General features: G+C 37.1%; 1 protein-coding gene across 4 annotated transcripts in view; it reads left to right on the top strand.

Annotated features, from left to right (window-relative positions):
• LOC106874019 (CDP-diacylglycerol--glycerol-3-phosphate 3-phosphatidyltransferase, mitochondrial) overlaps positions 1-16,436 on the top strand; it is a 290,546-nt gene that overhangs the window by 179,487 nt on the left and 94,623 nt on the right. For all 4 annotated transcript variants that reach the window (XM_014921579.2, XM_014921577.2, XM_014921578.2 and 1 more), the window contains exons 3-4: positions 2,617-2,694; positions 4,603-4,889. In XM_014921579.2, coding sequence (XP_014777065.1) covers positions 2,617-2,694; positions 4,603-4,889 — 365 coding nt within the window. The remainder of the gene's footprint in view (positions 1-2,616; positions 2,695-4,602; positions 4,890-16,436) is intronic.

A 16,436-nucleotide genomic window follows, 5' to 3' on the forward strand; every position in this document is an offset into this window, starting at 1 on the left:
ATATGTATATATTGATATATGGATATATATGTGTATGTGTATGTATGTATATGTGAGTGTGGGTTTTTACGTAGGTGTGTATATAAATATGCATATATGAATTTATTGGAGTATATGTGGGTTTGTTTGTATATATATGCACATACACATAAGTATAAATGATTATATACATTCATCTCAATATTTTCATAGAAACACAGGATTAACCCCATTTATAATGCCTTTTTATTACATAACATTCCTCTCCCAAAAAATTTTTTATTTGATTTATATCATCCTATCTACTCCCAACTCTACACTCTGAATTTTCTTTCTCTCTCTCTTTTTTTTTTTTTTCTCTTCCTTTCTTGTCCAACGTACTATTTGGTAGCGTCCTAATCTCCAACGGTTTTTTCAAATGAATTACGTTATAACCTTATCCATTTATAGTCCTCATATTCGGTTATAATGTCTTACGTTTAAGTTGGTTCCCATACATTTGCCTGAGAAGTTTACATTTTTAACATCGCCGATTCCTATGGATCGCATAAATTGTAATTCTTCGAAACATATGTCGGAATAAAAGTATGCAGTTATAACATGCGTTTACTCCATTCTTTAAATATATATATATATATATATATATATATATATATATATATATATATACACTGATATGCATAGACAGGGGAGAAATGAAGGTAGTATGCCCTGTTAGATGTGTAACCTCAGTGTGCATGTATGACAAAGTGCAAATGTATTGAGAGAAAAGTTGGACATAAGAGGAATCGAATGTAGCATGCAAGAGAGAAGACTTTGTTGGTTTGGACATGTGATGTGTATGAATGAGGACAGCTGCATTAAGAAGTGCCAATCACTGAAAGTAGATGGTACCCACAGAAGAGGGAGACTCAGGAAGATGTGGGTGAAGTGGTATGGACTGATCCCAGAATGTTGGGTCTCATGGAGGAAATGACAATGGACTGAGATGTCTGGTGATATGAAGTTCTTGAGAAGACCTGCCTGTGTCAGCAAAACTGAGCAACTGTGTGTCCCGCCCAAACTTAACAAGAAAATTTCTCTCACCCTCTACCACAACAAACCAAACTACATCTTTACATCTCTTCACTTCCTCGCATTTCCACTTCATGCACTAGGCTTACTGCCCACTCCCCAATCCTGTCCTTGGCCCTGTGCCACTGTATCATTGCTCTCCGCTAGCTTCTGACCTGTATGTTCCACCCATGCCCTGTCTCACTGTATCATTGCTGTGTATTCCATCAGCCTGTGTTTTCCACCCACACATAACAAGAAAACTTTTCACACACCCTACACCAACAAACCAATCTACATCTCTACATCACTTCTCTTCCTCATATTTCCTCCTTCATACACTATGTCTACCTCTCACTCCCCAATCCTGTCCTCGTGGCTCTGTTCCTCTGTATCATTGCTATCTGGTAGGACCCCCCTCCCCCCACCGACTATATATATCCAGGTTTTCACTACTCACTTCCACCCTCTCCTGCACTCTCTAATCATACTTCTTTTGCAATATCCTGCCACTTGTATTATGACCTTTGAACCTCAAGGGCCACCATCTATATCTCTCTCTTCCTTTACTCAACCATCCCATTTATAATTTGATCCCTGTTTCTTGTGAGTATGCCCGGCACTTTGCAACCATCTCTATCCTGCTGTCTCCCACTCCCTCTCTCTCCTTCTCCTGCACTTCTCTCAGGTTGGGTAACCACATATTTCCTTTGTGGCAGTGCATCTGTTTCTGTCTTCATTCCAGATCTGTCTGTCTGTCTCTCACTAGGTAACCTTGTACCTCCTCTACAGCAAGACACCTGTTTCTGTCTCTCTGCCTTGCTTTCATCATCTGACACAAGAGCACCTCCTCCAATGTCCCCTTCCCTCTCTAAAGGTTTTTGTCTTGCAAGTACTTGGTGACCCTGTCAGTGCAGGTGCTACTTAAAAGCACCCAGCTCACACTGTAAAGTGGTTGGCATTTGGAAGGGCATCCAGCTGTAAAAACCTTGCCAAAACTGACCTTGCCTATGCTTGTGCTATGTAAAAAGCACTAAGTCCACTCTGCTGAGTGGATGGTGCTAGGAAGGGCATCCAGTTGTAAAAGTCCTATCAAAACAGTTACAGATATCTGGTGCAGGCTTCTGCTTGGCCAGCTCTTGTCAAACCATCCCACTCATGCCAGCATGGAAGGCGGACGTTAAACGATGATGATGATGATGATGATATAAGGATTTAATAAGTACCTTTCATGACACTCAACTCTTGAGTCTTTGTCGTAATTTTCTGTCATTTAAAAAATAAATACATATATGTCTTTATATATATATGTGTGTGTGTATTCATGTAGAGCTCATTCACATGGCTCTAAAAGTCATCTTTTCATTTTCTAAAGTGAAAACGATCCAACTGTATCTTTAAAAATACTTTTTACCTGTATTTTCTTCAATGTTTACAATATGTTAGAATTAAATCTTCATTTTTCATCTGTTCATGTTCATGTCCTTTTTTTTTATTGACTGAAAAATTGTTAAAATATTCTAAAAATTTTGCACTTATCAGATTTCAATGATGTAAATTTTTCTGTTACTTTGCCTTCTGCAGCTAAAAGCCAGGAAATCTCGCAAGCGAATTATTATGGCTTCTTTATATCTTGGAACTGGCACTTTGGAGCAAGAGCTGGTATGTGTTTTTTCTTGATGATTCTTCGATCATAATTTATTCTAATGAGCATGAAGGCAAGAAATAGACTTTCACTTCCAATTTCTAATTTGTGATTATCAAGAAAACATTTTCAACAAAACAAAAGAAATTTAGAGGAATAGTTCTATCTGGTAAGGTTAGAAAGATTTTAGAAAGACTAGTGATTTTTAGAATTCGTACAAGAACAATCCTCAACCTAGTCATATGACATTTAAAGTGACTGTTAGTGAAGGTGTGTAACTCAGTCATTAGGATGTTTGGCTCATGATCATAAGGCTGTGAGTTCAATTCCTGGTGGCACATTGTGTCCTTCAGCAAGACACTTTATTTCGCATTGCTCCTGTTCACTCAGCTGGCAAAAGTGAATTGTACCGGAAATTCAAAGAGCCAGGCTTGTCACACTCTGTGATAAAGTTATTTTATTAAATTCTTCATTTATTACCAAAATTAATTAAAACAAAGACAGTGTATTTTAACTGGAATTTAGTAACGAAAAGGTTAAAGGAGGAAAGAGTTGGGTCCCTGGTCTTTGTATCTTCTCCAAGATGTTCATCTTGAATAACCAAAAGTTGATGAATACAAGCGAAATATGGTGAGGAGGGAATTCAGGGTAGCCAACACTCTGGAGAGATAGGATGGAGGAAAGTTGTTAGTGTGTAGCTTCCACTGGGCAACTTTTTCTTTTTATATTATCTGATTATCAGTGGCACCAAATGTAAGAAATGATATAATAAGGGATCTTAGTGTCCCAGCTAGATGCCTGGTCCAAATGCTTGCAACTCTGCTGAAGGCACCCACAGTCCAGGAAATGGTATTATAGTGGGGTATTTGACATACAGGGTTTACATGCCAAAATTCAGTTTATTAAAGTATCTTTTATCTTTTATCATTTAATTGTTTCAGTCATTAGAATGTGGCCATGCTGGGGCACCACCTTGAATGGTTTTAATCTAACAGATTAACCCCAGTACTTATTTCATCAAAGTTTGGTACTTATTTTATTAGCCTTTTTTGTTGACATGCAACGTTACAAGGACGTAAACAAACCGACACTGGTTGTCACATAGTGACTGGGGAAAAACACAAACACAAAAGCACTTACACCCCCCCACATTCACACATGTACACGCACACACAAGCATATGCAATAGGCTTCCACGCAGTTTCCTTCTACCAAATTCACTCACAAGGTCTTGGTCAGTCTGGCTGCACAGTGGAACTGAACCTGAAATCAAGTGGTTGCAAAGTGAGTTCCTTGTCCACTCAGCCATGCCTGTGCCTATTATATCGGTATATTATATCTATATATTTAAAACATGTCTTTTGATGATATACAGATTTATTGCTTTTTTTATTGATTACACTGTGTAACATGATTTTTGTCCCTGGGTAGCAACTGCTATTTCCTATTTGCTTACTCCGAGAAAGTATGAAAAATGGCTAATATTTCCTTCAGACGTTGCTTTTATTACATTTATTCAAACTCCAAAGAATCCCTCTCAACACATGGCTATGATGCTCTCTGCTCATGATTAGAGATGCACGTAATTATCAGCCACTAAGAGACATGCTCAAGTGGTTAAGGTCAAGCGACTGACAAACAAATCTGTGGTATTGAGTAGAATATTTGCTATGATGATATTTCTGCTTTAGCACCTCAGCACTGAATCTATCTGAAATGTAATGGAAAAACATTGATGTCCAGGTGACAAAAGCGAAGTTTGAAGGGAATAGTAGTAATTTCCTTTGATTTCTAGACAGAAGCAAATTAGAAATAATACTTACTGACCAAAGACAAAGAAAAATTAAAAAAATTTTTTTACACAGTGTTGTCATTTCCTTGTGTTTTTTCTTGAATTTATTTCTAATCTTGATTATCTATTTCAGGTTGATTCTTTAAATGAGGCCTGTCGCCAATCACTTGCTGAGGGAAATAAAGACTTTGATGTTCACATTTTGCTCGATTACACTCGTGGTCGAAGGGGTTCAGAGAACTCCTGCACTATTCTCCAACCTGTTTTAAGTGCCTATCCCCAAAATGCAAGACTCTCATTATTCCATACTCCTGATCTTCGAGGAATTTTGAAGAAGATTATGCCCAACCGTTACAATGAAACCATTGGATTACATCATATGAAAGTTTATTTATTTGACGATAGTTTAATTATCAGTGGGTAAGTAATTGTTTTTATATGTTTTTCTTGTTTCCATTTATAGGCACAAATGTGTTTATAGGTGCAGATGTAGCTGAGTGGTAAAAAGCTTGATTCAAACCACATGGTTTTAGGTTCAGTCCTATTGTGTGGCACCTTGGGCAAGTGTCTTATACTGTAGCCTTGGGCTGACCAAAACCCTGCAAGTGGATTTGGTGGACAGTAACTGAAATAAACTCATTGTATGTGTGCGTGCATGTGCATGCATGTGTGTGTGTGTGAGTGTGTGTGTGTGTGTGTGTGTGTGTTTGTGTGTGTGTGTGTACATATATATAAAAGAGACACCCTTTGGTCATGAATGACCATGGGATTGCACTTAGAAAGTTACCCTCTAAGGCACAAGTCTGGGCAAGGTTGTTTATGGAAGACCAGCAGTCACCCGTGCATACCAGCCTCCCCTCTCCACACCACTGATGTTATCCAAGGGAAAGGCAACGACCGATACAGTTTGGCACCAGCGATGTCACAACTCATTCCTACAGCTGAGTAAACTGGAGCGATGTGAAGTAAAAGTGTCTTGCTCAAGAACACAACCCACAGCCTGGTCCGAGAATTGAACTCATACCTCATGATTGTGAGCCTGATGCTCTAACCATGAGCCATATATATATATATATATTTGTCTGTCCGTGCTTGTGTGTGCATGTGTGTGTGTGTGTTGTGTGTGTGTTGTGTGTGTGTGTTTGTGCACACGCCTTGATATCAATGATAGTTGTAAATGAGAGTCACCATCATGCAAGTGATATCTTTTGTTTCCAATCTTTTGTGAAACATTGTCTGGTCATGGGGAAATATTACTTTGTCTGGAAGCAGGTGAGAGTTGGCAACAGGAAGAGCATCTGACCATGGAAACTTTGCCTCAACAAAATTCCATCTGACCCATGAAACCATGGAAAAATGGATGTTAAAACGACGACGATTTAATTTAAAAAAAGAAGTTTTCAGATCAGTTTTATTATAAGGTCATGTAAAGCAATATAAAGTTTATCGCCAGTTCTTGAAAATTCCTAATTAAGTCAGATATTTGCATTTGCATTAAATGCAATTTCTTAATTTTTTTTTTTTTGTTTATTACCTCCACCTTAGCCCAAGCAGAGTTATTGTTTTCAGTTGTGTTTGTTTGTCTGTGGCCAAGATATCTCAAGAACTGCTGGATGGATTCAGGTGAAACTTTCAGGGATGTTTGGCCTCATAATTGGCATGAACTGATTACATTTTAGGATTGATCTGGTACTGGACAAGGATTCTGGATTATTTTTCCTGTTTTTTGACTTAATTTTTGAGAGTGGCTGGGTTCATTTTTAGCTTTCTTATCTGTGAGAGCAGTCGAGCTTATTTCAGATATTCTCATTTTAAAAATCATCTCTGGCTAATCGTTGAGAGGATGTTGGTGTTGCCTTGGCAGAGGTTTGCGCTCTGTGAGTGCTCTTGTTTTATTTTAAAAAAAATCTTTTTACCTTTTTACTTGTTTCAGTCTTTGAACTGTGGCCATGCTGGGACATTGCCTTGAAGGGTTTTAGTTGAATGAAGCAACCCCAGTACTGTTTTTTTCAAAGCCTGATATTTATTTTATCAGTCTCTTTTGCGAAACTGGAGACATAAACAAACCAGCACCAGTTGTCAAGTAGTGGTGGGTGACATAACACAAACAAAAAGATATACACACACACGTGCACACACACACACACACACACACACACACACACACGTAATGTGTATACATATATATATAGATATAGATATAGATATAGATATAGATATATAGATATAGGTACATACACACAAACACACACACGACAAGCTTCTTCCATTTTCTGCCTTGCAAATCCACTCACAAGTCTTTGATCAGTCCAAGCCTAAAGTAGAAGGTGCCATACAGTGGAACTGATCTCAAGACCACATGATTGGGAAGTCAGCTTGTAAACTACACACACATACCTACACCTAATATCTTAAAATCTAAATTTTTCTTTAGTTTACTAATTTTTTTAACTGTTTTTTTTTTATTATTCTAGTAATCTAATTCTCTTAGAAACACCAGTTTTTGTGTAGACTTTCAGATAAAGTGACTAAAGTTTCCATTTCTTAGCTATGAATTATTTGAAATTGCTCTCATTTTTGTAATAAAGTAGAATATTCAATATTCTCAAATTCTCATCTGCAACTGTTTTCCTAATTGTCAATGTTTTGATAAAATCTCAAAGCAGTTTTATCATTCCCAACAATTAATCAGTTTTGATTAGTGTGTCTTCATTGCTCAATTTACTGAAGCTTCTCATTATTTAGCACATTGTCAATTTACTGAAGCTTCTCATTATTTAGCACATTGTCAATTTACTGATTCAGTTCTGTCTTGAACAATGAGATTACATAGTCTTGGCTGCAACTTTATTGGCTACAGCTTAAAAATATAAATTTGATTTAAGTTTCAGCTTTTTTCTTACATCACCATCATCCTTTATCATCCACTTTTCTATGCTTGCATAGGTAAGCTGAAAATTGTTGAGGCAGATTTTCACCAACCCTCACCTGTTTCTAATCAGGATAATATTTGTCCATGGCTTGATGTGTCTTCCATGGAAGCTTGTATGACGGTAATGCTCATTTATGGCTGTCACGACAAGGATACGCATGAACACAAACACTCACCCACATATCTAGACACATACACACACACACACACACACACACACACACACACACACATACATGCATATATACAAAACATTTTATTTCACATTGCTCCATTTCACTCAGCTGCAGAAATGAATTGTGACATCACTGGTTCCAAGTTGTATTGGCCTTTGCCTTTCCCTTGGATAACATTGGTGGTGTGGAGAGGGGAAGCTGGTATGCGTGGGCGACTGCCGGTCTTCTATAAGCAACCTTGCCCTGACTTGTACCTTGGAGGGAAACTTTCTAGGTTCAATCCCATTGTCATTCATGACCAAAGAGGATCTTTATATATATATATATATATATATATATATATGTGTGATAAGCTTCTTTCAGTTTCCATCTATCAACTCCACTCAAAAGGTCTTGGTTGGCCCAGGGTTATAGTAGCAGACACTTGTCCAAGGTGCCACAACCACATGGATGTAAATCAAGCTTCTCACACAATCACACCTGCACCTTACTTTGGGGAAAGATGTGAACATCACAACATCCTACTAGCTTTTTTCTAAAAACAATAATGAAACTTGATATAGTTTAGGTAAAAAGTCTTTATTTCACTTCTTGAATTATTTTTACTGTCTTCATATGGGACTTATAATCTCATGATATATAGTTTTGTCTAAACCATTTGTTCTCATTTATGGTTATAATTATATTACACTGACCCTTAGGACATGAATATCTTTAATATTTTCTGAACCAAAAGAGAAACATTGACTTTCACATTTACTGATGATATTTACCTGCCCTGTGGCAAGTTATATCATTTTTATAGTAACTCCTTGCTGGTTTTATGCTGTGAAACTGAGAAACCAATTTGATCTATCTTAATATTTGAGTTATGCATGCAGTTTTGGAAAATTACATGTGCACAAAAAACAAAAGCAAAAAAAAATCGGTCAAAGAAAAATACAATTTTTCCATATAGAAAATAGACAAAAGTTACTCTATTTACTGTCAACACTCTGCAGACCTGCTTAATTCAAGAGCAGAAGCTTATAAACTAATAGAATATGGAATTTGTTTCCTTATAGATTATGTCCAGTTTCTCCAAGGCATATGGTAACCTGAAAATATAGATAGCTATACATGTAAGTTGTCAGATGTTATTTTTAGAATTTCTCTTTGGCTCTTGTTAATGACATTTCTTTAATCTAAATACAATATGTCTTTCCTCTTTGGACTGGACATCTAGCAAGAGGGACTGAGATCCATTGATGCATTGATTGCTTGCTTGCTGCTCTTGCAGGGACCACTATCCTGAGATAGTGGTCCCAGAGATGGAGCATAGAGTTGACCAAGACCACCAGTGCTCTCCATCAATTTCCATTATATTTTCTTATGCATGTGCCTTATGTGAGCTTCTCAAAACCCTGTGCACTGTAGGGACTAGGTATGAACTAGAGAGAAGATACAAGTGTATGCACCAACTAGTAGGGCAGCCTCATATTGTGGAAAGCTTCTGCAGGGAAAGCTTTCCTTTTAAGGATAGTGTGCTGTGATTTGAGGGAGATTTGGATGCTGTTTTCACAGCTTAAACAAACATGTGGAATTCCCTCATTGGCTCATATGGCTAAAAGTACAATTAGCTGTAAATAACTGCAGTCTTGATGGATTTATACTAACCCTAGTTTCATGATATTAAGCAGACATTTTAACTATCTTTGTAATAAAATACAGCATAGTATTGGTATTACTCCAGATAATCTTATACCTAATTCTAACAGCTAGGTGAAATGAGGTACATCAACATGTACCTCAGTACATACATAAAAAGTTTTATTATCCCAAAACACTACTACCTGGCTATTTGGTGCCGTTAGTGGATTACACTCTGTTGTAAGCATTTGGACTGAGAATAATTCCTCCCTTCTTCCCATTAGCCACAGAAACCTTTCAAAGGGTCATGGACACCACTCTTCCTTCTCTGGTTAATCCAGAAAAAAAGAAGAAAAGAAAAAAGAAAAAGAAAATGAAAAACCATGCCTGGTGTAGATTTGAACTCAAGACTGAGAGTTAATTATCTACTCAAATATATTGACACTAAATCAGTAGAAGGATTCTGAATGAATTTGAACTACAATAATAATTAATAACATAGGAGAAATTATTAAACCAAGAACTTCCTGTAAGATACTTAATGAAATTAAGTAATTTTTTTCACTTACTTTGAAGTCTTATTCATGTTACCTTATTTGTTGGCATAAAAGGCACAGAGACATTTTAGACGCACCCTAATTTCAGCAGTGCATATCCAGGAAAAAAAGATTCTTGTACATTAAACCATGTAACATAAGCCCAGCTTCTCAAAAAAGACTGAGGGTGATTTTTTTTTTAGGCATTTTTTGAAAAACAAAATGGATCTCTTTGGTTACTATTTTGTTCTGGTGGATCCCCATAGCCATTTGATGTTTAAAAACTAGTTTTATAAAAACTTCTTTCAAAATTCTTGTTTTGTTTTTCATTCATTAACTTGTTTAAGTTGAACTATCTAAAATATTAGAGAAAGAAATCCAGTTGTTTCTTGAAATACAAACCAATACATACATCTAAATCAAAATTTTTTCAAGGGCCCTTAGAATACTATTGTGGATCCCCAATTTACTATTTTCTTATGTGGACCCCCCAAAATCTTATATGGACCCTCAGGGGCCATGTAGACCCAGTTGAGAACCACTAAAATATAGTATTCTTTAAATATAAAATTTATGCTGTCCATGTTTTTAGCAGGCATTACAGCTTTAGGTACCAACCAAAGAGAAACTTCAGAGTTTATTCCTTCAACTCGACTTTTTGGACTCGCTAGAAATAGCAGTCAGATCCTCATTATATCATGTTTTACTCACTTGAGAAAGACAAGACAATGTCCTCTTGGATTTATAAAAAGATGTGATGTTATGGCTAAAATGCTCATTCTGCTCAATCAGGGCTGACCTAGAGCTATACAACAACAGTCACCATCACCTTGCTTTTTAGTAGTCATATGCTCCAGTAATCAATTTTAATGTATCACATGTGAACATAGCAGGTCTGGTACCCATCCCCAGCAGTTAAGAGAACTTGAGGATATTATTTTGTGACATTATGTGGTTGATGGGTCCCAGTGCTTATCTCCAGCTCTTATAGCATTCAGCTGTTGAGAGGCAAGCCTTTCCTCGGATAAGATGCCAGTCTATTATTACAGGAAATTTATTCCTTGCTATCAGAAATAAACTTACCTCTGTAAGCAAAAGAAGGTCCATGACCAAATTGTTAGAATTCATAGTGTTGTGGTTGATTAGTGATAAACTTTTACTACCCTGTGCTGTTGTTCACAGCTCAGTTAACTGAATCATTAGACTGTTCTTTTATTCTTCTATTTGTTTTAGTCATTTGACTGCGGTTATGCTGACCTTAAAGGGTTTTAGTCAAAGAAATCAACCCTAGGATTTATTCTTTGTAAGCCAAATACTTATTCTCTTTTGCCGAATTGCTAAGTTACAGGGACATCAACACACCAATATTGGTTTTCAAGCTATAGTGGGGGAACAAACATAGACACAAGTACACACAACATGTATATATGTTATGATGGGCTTCTTTTAGTTTCTGCCTACCAAATACACTCATAAGGCTTTGGTTGACCTGAGGCTATAGTAGAAGACACTTACACAAGGTGCCAAGCAGTGGGACTGAACCCAGAACCATATGGTTGGGAAGCAAGCTTCTTAGCACACAGCAATGCCTGCACCTGTTATTTTTTTTAATGAAATTTTTATTTAGCAACATATTTTTACAAGAAGTAAAGAAGGAAAAAAAAATTAAAAGGATAAAAGAATAAATTATAGAGAAAAAAATCCTAGAATTACTCCAACAAGGGAGCAAGGAAAAAAATGGTGGGGATTAAGCAACAATAGGAGGGAGTAACAGTGTGTACACCTCAGTCCAAATGATGTGTTCAGCCACATCTCATGGACACACTTGCAAAGACATTGCCTCAGAAGATGTATGTGTGCTTGTGTTTGTTCCTTGACACACTGCTTAACTACCAGTGTAACCACTAAGCTACAGGGACAGACAAAGTTTGTTTATGTCCTTGTAACTTAGTGGTTCAGCAAAAGAGACCAACAGAATAAGTACCAGACTTAAAAATAAGCACTGGGGTTGATTTGTTCAACTAAATCTTTCAAGGTAGTGCACTACCATGGCTACAGTCCAATGAAAGTAACAAGTAAAAGATAAAAGATAGCTCTAATTTATGGAATATCTATATTCTTTTGTTGTTATATTTGTGTGCAAGAAGATTCTTTGGAAACTGCTATAGGGATAGTACATAATGTGTAATGTTAAAGGTAGAATGTGAACTCCTGACTATTTGGCTGTATGTTAGTTAGGTATGCTAGCAACTTGGGTGAACTGAAGAATTTATAATTAGTCCTTTTAAGACACACGGTTTTTTGGTATATCTCTTTCTCTTTTCTCTTTTACTTGTTTCAGTCATTTGACTGCGGCCATGCTGGAGCACCACCTTTAGTCGAGAAAATCGACTCCAGGACTTATTCTTTGTAAGCCTAGTACTTATTCTATCGGTCTCTTTTTGCCGAACCGCTAAGTTATGGGGACATAAACACACCAGCATCGGTTGTCAAGCAATGGTGGGGGGACAAACACAGACACACAAACACACATACATATATATATATATATATATATATATATATATATATAAGACAGGCTTCTTTCAGTTTCCATCTACCAAATCCACTCACAAGGCTTTGGTCAGCCCGAGGCTGTAGTAAAAGACACTTGCCCAAGGTGCCACGCAGTGGAAATGAACTTGGAACCATGTGGTTGGTAAGCAAGCTACTTACCACACAGCCACTCCTGCACCTATGTAGCCAAAAATGTCAAAATTTTTTTTCTATTGAGTTATGTCCACTGAAAGACAATCTCTGATTAGTTATTACACTTCATAACCAACCATTGACAACATTTGTTCCATCGAGCTGTTGAATCCACCTTAAAAACCTTTCAGCTTGTATTGCTTAGGCTGATCATTCAGCCTGGGTGTCCCAAAAGGGTTAAACTTTCCTATCTGGAGATATTCTAGCCTGCATTAGATTTGAACTTGTGACCTATGGATTGGAAATCTAATGTAAGCAATTTGCCAGTTTCACACCTTCTTACAATCTTTTACACAGAGACTTATCTACTGAAGTTAGGTGAGCCATGAGAGTAGATTAAATTTTAACAAAGGTACTGTTGCTGTTGTTTAACTCCAGGTCAACTCTGAGCAAGTAGATCTATGATCAAAAGTATTCTAACCATGGCCATCATAACTTTTACTTTTCAGATGCATTATCTAATGTGTCCTACATTTTTCCAAGATGATAGTTGTGTGATTTGAGAGAGAGATTTGGCTGCTATTTCTAGCAGATCAAAGAAACATGTAGAGGCTCCTTCCTTGGCATGGGTGTACATTCAAGAATGACCTACTAATACCTTTCTACACCTATTTCTATCTATACTATATTTCACACACTGTATGCATTCATGCTGTATTCTGTTATGAAACCTTTTATACTTATTCATGAGCTGATGGGGTAAAGGTTTACATTAGTATAATGTTCAGCCCCTGTTTCGGTTGCTGCAGTAGTACATTGCTTTAAGGCAGAATTTCTCCAGGAGACAGTCAATAAGTACTGTGGTTCTTTACACTCGGCTGACATCCAATACTTAAATGTGAAACTTGTATTCATATTAAATATACTTTGTAGAGAGACTCCTGGTAAAAAGTCAGGGTATGAAAGCTATCAAAGGTATCAAGTTTCACCAAAATAGTTATGGGTGTTACAATGTTGTTTATATTATCCCCCTTTTTGCAGTGGAGTCTCACTGAAATAAAAAGAGATCTCAAAATAGGGAGCCGGCTGTATGTACTCGTTAGAATTTTCAGAGAATTTTTGTTCATCAATAAACAACAGGAAAGTTGGGGAAACTGTTCTTAATGAATGTTTTGCAAAGTCAAGTAACATGAGGAAGAAATTTCTTCAATAAACACCCAGCTATAGGTGCAGATGTGGCTATGCGGTAAGAAGTTTGCTTTCCAACCACATGGTTCTAGGTTCAGTTCCACTGCTTGATACTTTGAACAAGTGTCTTTTACTACAGCTCCAGACCCACTAGTCTTGTGAGTGGATTGGGTACATGGAAACTGAAAGAAACTCATCATAAATGTGTGTGTGTGCATGTGTGTGTGTGTGTGTGTGTGCATATGTGTGCCTATGTTTGTACCCCCAGCACCGTTTGACATTGGTATTGATTTGTTTATGTCCTCCATAGCATAGCAGTCCAGCAAAAAGATACTGACAGAATAAGTACTAGGCTTTAAAAAAAATTAATACTGGTCAATTTCTTCAACTAAGTCCTACAAAGTAGTACCCCAGTATGGCTGCAGTCCAATGAGTGAAAGTGAAAGATAAACAAGAGCACTCAGAGAGCACAAACCTCTGCCAAGGCAACACCAACGTTCTCTCAACAATTAGCCGGAGATGATTTTAAAAATGAGAATATCTGAAATAAACTCAACTGCTCTCATAAACAAGAATCCTAAAAATGAACCTGACTGCTCTCAAAAATTAAGTGAAAAAAACGGAAAAATAATCCAGAATCATTGTCCAGTACCGGATCGATCCCAAAATCTAATCAGTTTGTGCCAGTCATGAGGCAAAACATCCCTGAAAGTTTCATCTGAATCCATCCAATGGTTTTTGAGATATCTTGTCCATGGACAAGCAAACAAACATGACTGAAAACAATACCTCCACCTTCGCTAAGGCAGAGACAAAAATATGCTATCAATATTTTTCTACCCCCAATCTATCTACTTGGTGCCATCAGAAAACATCACTCTCTGTAGATGAGTATTATCCCAAAATGTTAAACTTTTCTTCCTCTCCCAGAAAACCAATTTCTTCCACTTTTGAGCTGTTTATATTCAGTAATTGCTGACATACACTGTCAGATTATATTGTTTTATTTGCAGTGCCAGACCAGATATCTGGCAAGCTTAAGACTGGAAGTACACTGAATTTCTAGATTTTTCTGGTTTTCTAAAAGCAGCCTAAATATATCTTCTTTCATCTTTTACTTGTTTCAGTAAGAAGAATTTTTAGTTGAATGAATCGATCCCAGTACTTATTTTTTTAAAGCCCAGAACTTATTCTATCAGTCACTTTTGCTGAACTACAAAGTTACAGGGACATACCAACACTGGTTGTCAAGTAGTGATGAGGGACAAGCGCATGCATGCGAGCGCGTGTGCGCGCACACACACACACACACACACACACACAAAACGGGCTTCTTCTAGCTTCCATCTACCAAAACCACCCACAAAGCTTTGTTTGGGTTAATCTGAGGCTATAGTAGAAGACACTTCTTCAAGGTGCCACAGTGGGGCTGAACTCAGAACCATGTGGTTGGGAAGCAAGCTTCTTACCACATAGCCACACTTGCGTCTATATACGTAAAATATAAAATAACTATGGAAAGTAAAGAACCAAATTGCAATTAACTGGTTGAAATTAATACATTTCTAAAATAGCTCTGTTGAAATTTATTAGTCCACTTAAAATTCATAAAACATATCATACTCTACCATATATACAGTAAAATGATTATAAGAGGAAAATAAAATGAAGAAAAGTAAAGAACATGATTAGGCGCAGGAGTGGCTGTGTGGTAAGTAGCTTGCTTACCAACCACATGGTTCTGGGTTCATCCCCACTGCGTGGCACCTTTGGCAAGTGTCTTCTACTATAGCCTCAAGCCGACCAAAACCTTGTGAGTAGATTTGGTAGACGGAAACTGAAAGAAGCCCGTCATATATATGTATATATATATATATATATATGTGTGTGTGTGTGTATGTGTTTGTGTCAGTGTTTGTTCCCCAACATCGCTTGACAACTGATGCTGGTGTGTTTACGTCCCCGTAACTTAGCAGTTCGGCAAAAGAGATCGATAGAATAAGTACTAGGCTTCCAAAGAATAAGTCCTGGAGTCGATTTGCTTGACTAAAAAAGGCAGTGCTCCAGCATGGCCGCAGTCAAATGTCTGAAACAAGTAAAAGAGTATACAGGTACAAATTAATACGCTTCTAAAGCAGTGTATGTTTAAAAGCTTTATCAATTCACATAAAGAAGCAAAGAACAAAACCATTTTTAATATGCTGTATGCAAAGAACCCAACATCAGAAACTGGGTTTGTTTAATCAATATAGTGTATTACAATGCAATCCACAATATTCCTGGATTTCTGGAGATTCCAGATTTCTAGAAGCTAGGTAAGGGGTTTAGTATTGTAGTATTATTTTTTACAAAGTTGCATTATTGAAGACTAGGCTTTGGTATTTGCGTATGCCAGGTATGTGGCGTTAATGTCTCCTAATTACCTTTCTGCTCTTCTCACATAGTCTTCCTTTTTTTTTTTTGTAGATAGTTAAGTGTTATTTAAGAGGAAATTTGTTTGATTTTTCTAGCCTCTTCAGTGATCACACTGGCTCATACAATTGACAGTTGTGCGTCTCTGTGTTTGACATTACTAACATCACAAAAAATGGTAAAGAAGAGGTGATTACTGGTGCATGTGCACACACACACACACGCACACACACACACAGAGGCATGAGCACGTGTACTCTCTCTCTCTCCCCCTCCTCTCTCCCTCCTCTCTCCCTCTTCTCTCCCTCCTCTCTCCCTATCTCTTTTGATTGGTAATGTGGGGTGCTTACATATTTAATATAGTGAGCCAAAACAATCGTAATTGATTAAACTTGCATCCATTGTA

Source organism: Octopus bimaculoides, chromosome 1 (genome assembly GCF_001194135.2).
Source record: "Octopus bimaculoides isolate UCB-OBI-ISO-001 chromosome 1, ASM119413v2, whole genome shotgun sequence".
NCBI classification, from domain to species: Eukaryota; Metazoa; Mollusca; class Cephalopoda; order Octopoda; family Octopodidae; genus Octopus; species Octopus bimaculoides.